At 49.4% G+C, this 12,638-nt stretch overlaps 1 protein-coding gene across 1 annotated transcript in view; it reads left to right on the forward strand.

The window, feature by feature from the left end:
• The first annotated feature begins 1,096 nt into the window (after positions 1-1,096).
• LOC141174098 (cathepsin D-like) overlaps positions 1,097-12,638 on the forward strand; it is a 42,879-nt gene continuing 31,337 nt past the window's right edge. The window contains exon 1 of the mRNA XM_073658761.1: positions 1,097-1,312. Within this exon, the coding sequence (XP_073514862.1) occupies positions 1,245-1,312 (68 nt within the window). The 5' untranslated portion in view covers positions 1,097-1,244. The remainder of the gene's footprint in view (positions 1,313-12,638) is intronic.

Consider the following 12,638-nt stretch of genomic DNA (forward strand, 5'->3'; position numbering starts at 1 on the left):
AAACCTGGGAGTCTGAACTGAAATGTAAATTGATGTGCATGCAAAATGTAAATGCATGTTCACATAAGGCCACTAGACAGAGAAAAAGCACACCATTTTTTCACACACCATTACTGATCCACTGCCAAACCGGTCATGCTGAAGGATGTTGCAGGCAGCAGATCGCTCTCCACGGCGTCTCCAGACTCTGTCACGTCTGTCACATGTGCTCAGTGTGAACCTGCTTTCATCTGTGAAGAGCACAGGGCGCCAGTGGCGACTTTGCCAATCCTGGTGTTCTGTGGCAAACGCAAAGCATCCTGCACGGTGTTGGGCTGTGAGCACAACCCCCATCTGTGGACATCGGGCCCTCATACCACCCTCATGGAGTCGGTTTCTAACCGTTTGTGCAGAGACATGCACATTTGTGGCCTCCTGGAGGTCATTTTGCAGGGCTCTGGCAGTGCTCCTCCTGTTCCTCCTTGCACAAAGGCGAAGGTAGCAGTCCTGCTGCTGGGCTGTTGCCCTCCTACGGCCCCCTCCACGTCTCCTGGTGTACTGGCCTGTCTCCTGGTAGCGCCTCCAGCCTCTGGACACTACGCTGACAGACACAGCAAACCTTCTTGCCACAGCTCGCATTGATGTGCCATCCTGGATGAGCTGCACTACCTGAGCAACTTCTGTGGGTTGTAGAGTCCGTCTCATGCTACCACGAGTGTGAAAGCACAACCAACATTCAAAAGTGACCAAAACATCAGCCAGAAAGCATTGGTACTGAGATGTGGTCTGTGGTCCCTACCTGCAGAACCACTCCTTTATTGAGGATGTCTTGATAATTGCCAATAATTTCCATCTATTGACTATTCCATTTGCACAACAGCATGTGAAATTGATTGTCAATCAGTGTTGCTTCCTAAGGGGACAGTTTGATTTCACAGAAGTTTGATTTACTTGGAGTTACATTCTGTTGTTTAAGTGTTCCCTTTATTTTTTTGAGCAGTGTATAAATATCAGTATGAAAGAACAGTGACCGTACAGTTATCTTCCGGGGAATAACGTTACCATGCTGAGTGCTTGGCAGAACACACACCACTACGAGGAGGAATAGCGAGCCGTGTGCCCCCCTCCTCCTGATCACATGATGATGGGATCAGCTGACACTTCTCATGAGATGACTGAGACTGCTGGGTCATTGCTGACAAGAGGAGAAACACAGCGGACATAAGTATATATACAGAACAGAGGTGACAACACACCCAATCACTATGGATGTGTCAGTAGTGTGGGCTCTGCTGCTCTGCGTCCTGCTCCAGCATGGATCAGCGCTCGTCAGGTGAGACACATATGGAATATGCATGGATTATTCTTCACATATGTTTCAGTATGCCACATTGTAACAATATGGAAACATTGTTTTCTGTCCATTGTTTATCTATTGTATCTCAGATTTCATCCCATGTGATGCTATATATGTTAAGGTATGTGTGCGGAAAGCTATAGGGATTTCTGATTGTACGTTATTACTCCACTTTAAGGGGATCAAGTTTAAAGGGGCTTCACCAAGCTCAAATGTCTGATCACGTCTGATGGATATATGCTGCCCATGCGAAATGAAGGAAATTAATAATAGCCTACGCCACAGAAAGGATCTCAAGATCAATGCTTGTGGACGTAATATGAATATATATGGATGCATAGCTGTCAGAATCCGTACTCTCGTTTTCTGTCCTTTATTGCACAAAATTGCTCAGAGCATCAGCAATAATATATAGACATCACTATGTTTAGGGTTAGAATTTACACTCTAACCCTAACCCTTTCTAAAAGTGAAACTGTATCAAACATGTTACATATTGTTTTATAAATAATGTTACAAATATTTCACAAAAAAATACAAATCTGATATGTGCTTTTCACCCAATACCGAGTGACTGTCCAATAATTTATAATTTGCGTATATGTGTTGGATACTTAAAGTGTACACCAATAAAAACAAAGTGTGCATATGCCTAATAGGCCAGATTATTCAATGTCAAACCCTTGATTTATCTATAATATTTGTGATATACAGTGCATTCTCCTTTCATTGTCTGTTGTAGGTCTCTTTCACACCACAGTATTTTTGGTCTGAGTGCTGTCCATGAAAAAAAACGAACCAATGTTATTGCAAATGAGCAATTTTTTAGGGAAAATTGACCTCCTGTTTCTACATAGAGCTTAGAATTATTCTGCTAGTCAGTTTATAATCACGTGAGGTCATAGACCTAATGGAAAAGAGAAGAATTAACTGGGTAGAAAGGCAAAATGAGCAATTGTAAGTACTCAGTGCTATATAATATGATGACTGCAACATAGTAAGACATGACGGACATGTCTCCATAATTATTTTGTGGACACGAAGTGCGCCAAAATATTCGGACATGTGAGCAGCTCCATAGATTATAATGAACATGTGTTCTATTCATATAAAAACATGGTTAGAAGATATCCATGAAAAATGGACATATGAATAAGGACGTAGGCTGGATTCACGCATCCGTGTGTCACAGTCCGTGATTCATGGACCAGCCGTGGGTCTCCAGACTCAAACTCAACAGCCTCATAGATATAATCTGTGCATAACAGTCTGTACTTGCTCCGTGACACACGGAAGTGTGAATTCAGCCTAAGGGGATAAATCACCGCCAGACTCCTCTAGCTCTGCTTATTATCAGCAAACAAAGAACTAATTCAGATCCAACATACTCAAATCCGGTTTCTGCTATTGGAGACCATATGGCTGAACCTATAGAGATCAGACTGTTCCCAAATGAAATAATTCTCTAATGTATGGAGCCAATGTTAATTAGCCATTCTGGAAAAAAAGCATTATACCAATGTGCAATCTAAGTACTAAACAGATGCCAGTATCAAGATAGACAGCAACAGCCGCTTTATGAGTGCAATTTTCTCGCAGGTCTTGATGAGGGGGGCATGGTGGAGTCAGAGGCGCCTCTTTTAAGAAGAGGTGCTGGCCTCTTCATGAATCTGGAGTGTCTGATGAGTAGGGTGCGCCTCCTTGCACCACGCCAGAAATCTTACACCATTCCCTGAGTGGAGTAACATTTATTGCTGTAAGGAACGCCATACATTGTCATCAATTAGACAAGCCATAGCGTCACGTCTCCGCCACACCCCAGCTCCACCTAAGCTCCAGCCTTTTTGGCAGAGCTGGGAGAAACTGGTGTGAAAATGCCAAAAGTCACAATAGTTTTGCGCATCTCTAAATTGCAGCAAAATTTTTGACTTTTCAAAGCAATTTACGCCAAAATTCAGGCAACATTGCTTTGATGAATCAGGGCCATAATGTGCAAAACAATGCATGGTGACAGTGTTAATTCTGCAAATAAAAACATTACAGGCGGCACAAGTAAATCCAGGTAAGATTAACACAGCATTTAACACAATTTAGCACTTTCCATGCAGAATTATGTGTAATGTGTCTACTTTTTCTGGCACGGAGTTACAGCTGGTAATATGGTACAGAGCTGTAATCTTCCTTTACATCAAACACTGCATAGCCCAAAGATCTAAGAAAAAGTAAGTGTTCACCTGAATTACAGAAGCTCCGCTAAACTTTTTGGAGGGCGTTTATCAACAAGAACGTTAACTGCTTTCAATAACTGGAAAAATGTGAATGCAACTATGGGCTACAGCTCATGCTGCAATTTTAAAAAATTGTGCCGAGATAGGAACTAATCACCCATCCATTGGATATGTCATACTTGCTGACCGCTGAGGGTCTCACTTTTGGAGCACCCACTGATCCAGAGTACAAGGCTCTGTAAATCCCGTCTGAGTTGGGCAATGGTAGAACTTGCATAATATTGTTCTTTCCATTGTTTATGGGACTGGCGGAGACTTTACTCTGGAAATTTGGCAAATTTCTAACTTGTTCCTGACTTTTAAAGATGAGTACAAGCATGCCTGAGAAAGGGGTGATCCCCCCAAAATATTACACAGGTGTGACCACGTCAGCTCTATAACAGTGGCTCCTCCACATGGACTGTGCTTTGGCTAGGACTGTATGGACTATGCTTTGTGGAGGACAGTATGGACTATGCTTTGTGGAGGACTGTATGGACTATGCTTTGTCTAGGACTGTATGGACTATGCTTTGTGGAGTACTGTATGGACTATACTTTGTGGAAAACTGTATGGACTATACTTTGTGGAGGACTGTATGGACTATACTTTGTGGAGGACTGTATGGACTATGCATTGTGGAGGACTGAGTGGACTATGATTTGTGGAGGACTGTATGGACTATGCTTTGTGGAGGACTGTATGGACTATGTTTTGTGGGGGACTGTATGGACTATACTTGGTGGAGGACTGAATGGACTATACTTTGTGTAGGACTGAATGGACTATGCTTTGTGGAGGACTGTATGGACTATACTTTGTGGAGGACTGAATGGACTATACTTTGTGGAGGACTGTATGGACTATGCTTTGTGGAGGACTGTATGGACTATGCTTTGTGGAGGACTGTATGGACTATACTTTGTGGAGGACTAGATGGATTATACTTTGTGGAGGCCTGAATAGACTATACTTTGTGGAGGACTGTATAGACTATACTTTGTGGAAGACTGTATGGACTATGCTTTGTGGAGGACTGTATGGACTATGCTTTGTGGAGGACTGTATGGACTATGCTTTGTGGAGGACAGTATGGACTATGCTTTGTGGAGGACTGTATGGACTATGCTTTGTCTAGGACTGTATGGACTATGCTTTGTGGAGTACTGTATGGACTATACTTTGTGGAAAACTGTATGGACTATACTTTGTGGAGGACTGTATGGACTATACTTTGTGGAGGACTGTATGGACTATGCATTGTGGAGGACTTAGTGGACTATGATTTGTGGAGGACTGTATGGACTATGCTTTGTGGAGGACTGTATGGACTATGTTTTGTGGGGGACTGTATGGACTATACTTGGTGGAGGACTGAATGGACTATACTTTGTGTAGGACTGAATGGACTATGCTTTGTGGAGGACTGTATGGACTATACTTTGTGGCGGACTGAATGGACTATACTTTGTGGAGGACTGTATGGACTATGCTTTGTGGAGGACTGTATGGACTATGCTTTGTGGAGGACTGTATGGACTATACTTTGTGGAGGACTAGATGGATTATACTTTGTGGAGGCCTGAATAGACTATACTTTGTGGAGGACTGTATAGACTATACTTTGTGGAAGACTGTATGGACTATGCTTTGTGGAGGACTGTATGGACTATGCTTTGTGGAGGACTGTATGGACTATACTTTGTGGAGGACTGTATGGACTATGCTTTGTGGAGGCCTGTATAGACTATACTTTGTGGAAGACTGTATGGACTATGCTTTGTGGAGGACTGTATGGACTATGCTTTGTGGAGGACTGTATGGATTATGCTTTATAGAGGACTGTATGGGCTATACTTTGTGGAGGACTGTATAGACTATACCTTGTGGAAGACTGTATGGACTATGCTTTGTGGCAGACTGTATGGACTATACTTTGTGCAGGACTGTATGGACTATACTTTATGGAGGACTGTATGGACTATACTTTGTGGAGGCCAGTATAGACTATACTTTGTGGAAGACTGTATGGACTATGCTTTGTGGAGGACTGTATGGACTATGCATTGTGGAGGACTGTATGTGACGCGCCCCTGGGCCTGAGTCGCGCTGCGTTGCGCACGCGGGAGCCTACCCGGAGCCGGATCAGATGGGGGTAGTAGTCTCGTGGCGATGACCCGGTCCGTGCCCAGGGAGTCAGACTAAGTGGCAGTCTATTAGCAGTAGATGGTGGATGACTACGCCACCCGTTGAATGCAGCTATGGAGCTGCCGCTGCAGGGCAGACCGCTGAGGCCGGTGGAAGGATGGTGCAGCGTGGATGGTATAACCCCCAACGGGAGGGGTATGGCCTCAGGGCAGCCGACGTGGATGATGGGGGTAGCAGGAACCACTCAGAGACGATGCGGTGTAGTTCAGGGTCTTTACTGGTGACAAAGATAGACCCTCCCGGAGTACTTGCTAGCAATCGGGGCCTGGTCAGTCCTTGAGCAGATGGGATCTCCCCTGGCCAGGCGGAGTTGTAGGCCTTCCCAACTAACTGTACTCTTCTGGCTACCTTGCTAGAGGCGGGTAAAAGTAGCCCACGTCCCTGAGTGTACCGTGTGGTGCTCACCCGTATGGCCGGTGACTCGGGGCCTTCTAATGGCTTCCGCTCCACGATGGCGGTGCTGGTCCCACGCGTGTGACCGTGCCTTCGGGTTTCTGGGCCAGAGGACCTGGAATCCCCTGCCTGACGGATTCTGCTGCTGGGTAGGAGTTAGTCCCCACAGCCTCGGACTCCGGGTCCGGTAAGAAATCTTCTCAGTCAGGGCGAGCTCTGCAGCTGCCAGCCCCTGACTCCTTGTAACACTGCTCCCACAGAGCTCCTGATGTTCTGTTCCTATATTTGCTTCTTTTCTCTGTCTCTACTTCTTCTCTACTCACTAACCCTGCCTCAGCCCTAGGTTTATATAGGGGAAGTTCTTCCCCTCCCAGGACTGGGCAGGAGGTGTGGCATGCATAGGATTCCTGACCAAGAGACCTCCCACCTGCTCTCAGACGTAATATCTCTATCACTGTGGCAACCAGACCCCTGGGGTGTCACATTCCCCCCTAGTGAAATTTAGTACTCCGGGACTAAACAAATTTTTGGAAAAACATAACAAGGTATAACAATAACAATACAATAAAGAAACACATAAAGGTGGTCACGGCATGTCCGTAACCGGGTGCAGTCTTTGAAGAAAGCAAGGTGTCCATTTCACCAAAACAGGGAGACGTAACCAGGTAGGGGTCTGTCCTGCCCCGAGTCCTTAACAGTCTTTAGTCCGTCCTGGGTTACGCTCCAACTATGTACAAAGGATTCCCGGTAAATCCACCAAAGACTCCTATAAACAACTAGAAACACATAATTATACACAAGCAACAAGAAAAACAGGTAACCACAAATAAAACAATTTATACATTTCAAATCCTCCAACGTGCGGGTAACTGGCCTCTAGTGGCCCTAGTGGACCTACGGAGCTGACTGTCTAGCCCTGAACTACAGGGTGTAGGAGCTGTCAAGGGTAAACTGGGCAGCTGTCTACCGGCTCTTTGGCTCACTAGGGGTACGGCAGGCTCACTATAAGCAGAGGGTTGATCCTCCTGTTCTGCTTGTGTGGAGTCTTCTGCCTCCTGGACCGGCTGCTCTTCCAGCTCTACCTGTCGCTCCGTAGGTGCTTGGGATGCTGGTTGGAGGAAGGTGAGTACGGGTACCACAACTGCGCCATTGACTTGAGTCCAAGAACGAGGGAAGTCTCCGAGCACAGTACTAACCATGTCTTCCCTTTCCTCTACGGGTCGAGGGTCTTCTTGTTCCTCTTCAGGGTTCCGTAGCTGTTCGGGACACTTCTTCAGGTGATCCCGGGATACAATGGTTGTGGTTTCCCCTCCGTCTTTACTGATGGTACAGACCTTTGGGTTGTCGTGGCTTGAGGGCAGTACGGTGTACGGGTCCTTCTCCCACTGGTCGTCCAACTTGTGGAGCCGTTTTTTTCTCTTCAAGACCTGCTCTCCGGGTACCAGGGGAACAGCGGGAGCATACTGGTTGTAAGTTTTCTCTTGTCTTTCCCTAGCCTGACAGAGACTTCGCTCCACGCTCTCCTGTACTCTCCGGTACTGCTGCTGCCTCTCTGTGTCCCAGTCTGCTTCTGGTGAAGTGTCCTCGGGTGTCAGGACTCCCATTTCCAGGTCAACAGGTAACTTACCAGGTCTCGCCCTCATTAGGTAAGCCGGGGTACAGTTGGTGGAACCTACCGGGATGTGGTTGTATAGGTCCACCAGATCGGGCAGCTTCTCAGGCCACAGACCGCGTTCTTCCAGGGGCAACGTTTTCAGAAGATACATTACCACCTGGTTCATTTTCTCACAAAGTCCATTAGTTTGCGGATGATAGGGTGTTGTCCTTATCTTCCGGCAGCCATACAGAGTGCAGAATTCTTGGAAGACCTCCGCTTCAAAGGCAGGTCCCTGGTCTGTCAACACTTGGTCCGGGTACCCGTGTGGACGGCAGAAATGCTGCTGGAAGGCTCTAACTGCTGTTCGAGCTGTTAAGTCCTTGACGGGGACGACAACCAAGAACCGGGAGTAGTGATCCACGATGGTTAGTGCGTAGACGTAGCCACTTCTGCTTGGGGTCAGTTTTACATGATCCAAGGCTACCAGTTCCAACGGCTGCCGGGTGACGATGGACTGCAGGGGAGTCTTCTGGCTGGCACGGTCCTTCCTTCTTAGGTTGCACGGGCCACAGTCTCTGCACCACCTCTCGATGGTTCCCCTCATGCCTACCCAGTGGAACCGCTCGCGCAGCAGGAACTCCAGCTTCTTCCATCCGAAGTGTCCAGCCCCGTCGTGGTATGCCTCCATCACCATGGCTGCGTCTCTTCGTGGCACCACTACTTGCCAGATTAGTTCATGCGTCCGGGAGTTAACCATTCTGCGGCACAACTTCCCCTTGTAAAGGAACAGTCTACTCTTTTCTGCCCACAGTTGCTTGGCTTCCTCCGGAGCGTCTGGGTCAAGGCGAGCCTCTGGCCGAGTCAGCATCTCCTTCACCAGCCGGACGGCAGGGTCACTGTCCTGCGTTTCCGCCCAGTTGTAGTGAGGTAAGGGGTTAAGCGTAGCGCCTTGCTTACTCCTTACCCGATGGGAATACTGGATAGTCCCATGACGGTGAAACGCGGGGAGTTCGACTTCTTCCAGTCCCTCTGGATCTTCTCCTACGTCCGGTAGGTTTGGCATCCTGGACAGGGCGTCCGCGTTGGTATTGGAGCGTCCTGCCCGGTATTTGATGGTGAACTCGTAGTTGGACAGGCGGGCCATCCATCTCTGCTCTAGGGCACTGAGTCTTGCCGTGTCCAGGTGTGTCAACGGGTTGTTATCCGTGTACACGACGAACCGGGAAGAAGCGAGGTAGTGCTTAAAGCGTTCGGTGACTGCCCACACCACTGCCAGGAACTCTAGCTTAAATGAGCTGTAATTCTCAGGGTTTCTTTCGGTGGGTCGCAGTTTTCGGCTGGCGTAAGCGATTACTCGCTCTTTCCCCTGCTGGATCTGGGACAGCACGGCTCCTAGCCCGATGTTACTTGCGTCGGTGTAGAGGATAAAGGGCTGGCTGTAATCCGGGTACGCCAGGATTTCATCCCCCGTGAGGGCCATCTTCAGCTGGCGGAAGGACTCTTCTTCCAACTTCTCCCATTTGAAGGGCGGCTTCTGGTTCTTGGCCTTCCGGGACTGGCCTATCAGGAGGTCTTGCATAGGAGCTGCCTTTTTGGTGAAACCGGGGATGAACCTGCGGTAGTAGCCTACCAACCCGAGGAACTGCCGCACTTCCTTTACACTGGAGGGACTTGGCCATTCCTTAATTGCGGTGATCTTATCAGGGTCGGGAGCCACTCCGTCAGCGCTCACCAGGTGTCCCAGGTACTGCACCTTTCGTTTCAGGAGGTGACACTTGGAGGGTTTCACCTTTAGGCCGTAGCTTGCCAGAGCTTCGAACACTTCCGCCAGGTGTTTCAGGTGGTCCTCATAAGTCTTAGAATATACGATGACATCGTCCAGGTACAACAGGACCGTCTCGAAGTTTCTGTGGCCCAGACAGCACTCCATTAATCGTTGGAAGGTTCCTGGTGCGTTGCAGAGTCCGAACGGCATACAGGTAAATTCGCTAAGTCCCATCGGGGTGGTGAATGCGGTCTTCTCCCGGTCCGCCTCTGCTACAGGAACCTGCCAGTACCCACTAGTGAGATCCAAGGTAGAGAAGAAGTTAGCAGATCTTAAAGCAGCCAAAGACTCCTCTATCCTTGGTAAGGGGTACGCATCCTTGTGTGTGATACGGTTGATTTTCCGGTAATCTACACACATCCTCATGGTGTTGTCTTTCTTTTTGACTAAGACTAGTGGAGCTGCCCAGGGGCTACAGCTATCCCTGATCACCCCAGCCTCCTTCATGTCTCTAAGCATCCCCTTGGCGTGTTGGTAGTGTGCAGGGGGTACGGGTCGATACCTCTCTTTTATGGGAGGATGGTCTCCCGTGGGGATGTGGTGTTCTACCCCCTTGACTCGCCCGAAGTCTAACGGGTGTTTACTAAACACTCTCTCGTACTCTTGAACCACCCGATAGACTCCCTGTTTCTGGTGTGAGGGAGTGGAGTCAGTACCCAAATGTAGTTGCTGACACCAGTCCTCCATTGTTTTCTTAGAGCCGTTACCTTCCTCCGGGTGAGATGGAGGCAAGGGTTCTACAGATTGTATAGCATTTTGGTTAATGGTATATAATTTGGCTAGCGTGGCATACCGGGGCAGGTACACTTCCCTCTTCCCGATATTGATTATGCGAACGGGCACCCTCCCATGGCGTACATTAACCACCCCCCGTGCTGTCAAGATGGTGGGCCTACTGTCTGAGTAAACTGGTTCTACCATTGCCTGGTAATCTCTACCTCTCAGACCAATAGCTGCCCGGCACCAAATCATCATTTCACTTTTTGGGGGCATGGCAATAGGGAAAGGGTCACACATTCTCACGCTACCAATCTCACCGCCGGAGAGTTCCACCTGTTGCCGTCGCATCAGTGCCCGGATCTCTTTTTGGAGCACTCGCTGCTCGCCGGAGCTGGCGGTCTTGGCAACCTGCTGTAAAAGGAAAATCACCTCTGCAAGACAATTTTCAATTACATTAGTTCCTAGAGTTATCTTTGGGTGACTCTCGTGTTTGTCAATGTCTACAATGATCAGTCCCTGTGCTGCCAGTTCAACTCTACCAATTTTAATGGTCACCTCTTTAAATCCGATCTGTGGCACGGGCTGACCATTGCTGGCGATGATACTCAAGTCGTCGTCAGGGTAGCGGGTAATATCCGAGTCATTCCAGTACTGCTTGAAGAGCACGTACGGGATGGTGGTGACCTGTGACCCGGTGTCCAGTAGGGCACTCATAGGAATGCCATCCAGTACCACAGGCAAGACTGGACGTCCTCCCACATATTTGTCGCGCCAGTTCGATGGGCCTGATGATCTTTTTCCTAGGGGTTGGCCCTCTACCCTAGGTTGTGCCAGTTTAAAGGACAGTACCTTGCCATATGTCCGGGTTGATTACAGCGGCGGCAGATGGGTCGTCCGTCCTCGTTGTATCGGTCGCTGGGTCTTCCTCTGGCCGGTGGGGTCCTCCTTGGTCGATGCCACGGGATGTCCTCCGGTCCGGATGCCAGCTGGAGCTTCCCTGGAGTGGAAACCTGTAAAGACTGCACAGTTCGGGTTAGCGCAGCAACGCTTTTAGCTAGCTCTTGGACCTGATGGTGCAGGTCTGGAGCCGAGTCATTGTTCAAAGCCTGCGCATCAGCTCCCACAGGCCCTGCCGACAAGGGCGCCGCCTCCTGGTGGTAAGTGGTAGTGGGGCGTCTGTGGGTCACAACGCCACCTGGTGCCGGTTCTCGGAGCACCCGGATGGCTCTGTCCTTGAACTGTGCAAATCCCAGATGAGGGTCCTGTAAGGCCATTGCCCGCAACTGGGTTCGGTGGGCATTGCAATATAAACCCTCTATAAATTGTTCAGTTAACAGCCTGTCCTCGTCTCCCACGCCGTCAGGGTCGGTCTGCTTAATGGCTCTCAGGGCTTCTTGTAGGTTTAATGCATAGTCCCTTATACTCTCATGTGCCCGCTGTTTGCACCCGTAGAATCTGAGCTTGATCTCGGCTGAGGTGCGGGTATCAAAGGTATCCCTCAGCCGGGTTAGTATCCCTGCGACAGTCCTCCCCCCAGGTGGCCAGGACTTTACCTCCCTTTGGGCTGCCCCGGTTAATTGGGCCACCAGGATGCTTACTTTTTGCTCTTCTGTGAGGGGGTACACCTGGAAGAGGCTATCCAGTTTTTCTCTAAAGTCCTGCAGGGTATGTGACTCCCCTGAGTACTGGGGTAGCCAGGCTGCCCCCGGGATATAGGGCATGGTGAAAGGCATGACCGCAACAGCGGTGGCGCTGGCGGGGGTTGGAGCGGTGAAGCTCTCCTCCGTATCCGACATCCTTCTCCCCCCTAGTGGACCGTGGCCTACCTTGCGATGATCCTCTTCCGTAGGCCGCGGCTCCGCAGTGGATCGTCAGGGTTGAGGACCTTCCGTCGCGCTACTGTGACGTCGGCGTCTGCTGGGCTCCTTCCAGGACCTTACGCAACGTCCGGACGTGAGGCGGGGCTTCAGTTCTCGCGCGCTTTCGGAGTCCACGCCCCTCTTCTTCCCGCGCGGCGTCTTCAAGATGGCGGCCAACGGCGGGAAAACTCCACGGATGGCGGGAAGAAGGCTGAAGATGGCGCCGGATGGCGGGAAAACCTCACGGATGGCGGGAAGAAGGCTGAAGATGGCGCCGGACGGCGGGAATCTTCACGGATGGCGGGAAGAAGGCTGAAGATGGCGCCGGATGGCGGGAAAACTTCACGGATGGTAAGTTTTAAAAGTCTCTTTTTCAGGCACGCAGTACCCGGTGGTTGCGGGCACGAAATCCTGCCGACTACGCCAAAAGTTG

Source organism: Phyllobates terribilis, unplaced genomic scaffold (genome assembly GCF_046119375.1).
Source record: "Phyllobates terribilis strain yellow unplaced genomic scaffold, ASM4611937v1 Scaffold_13__5_contigs__length_258822181, whole genome shotgun sequence".
Classification (NCBI taxonomy): Eukaryota; Metazoa; Chordata; class Amphibia; order Anura; family Dendrobatidae; genus Phyllobates; species Phyllobates terribilis.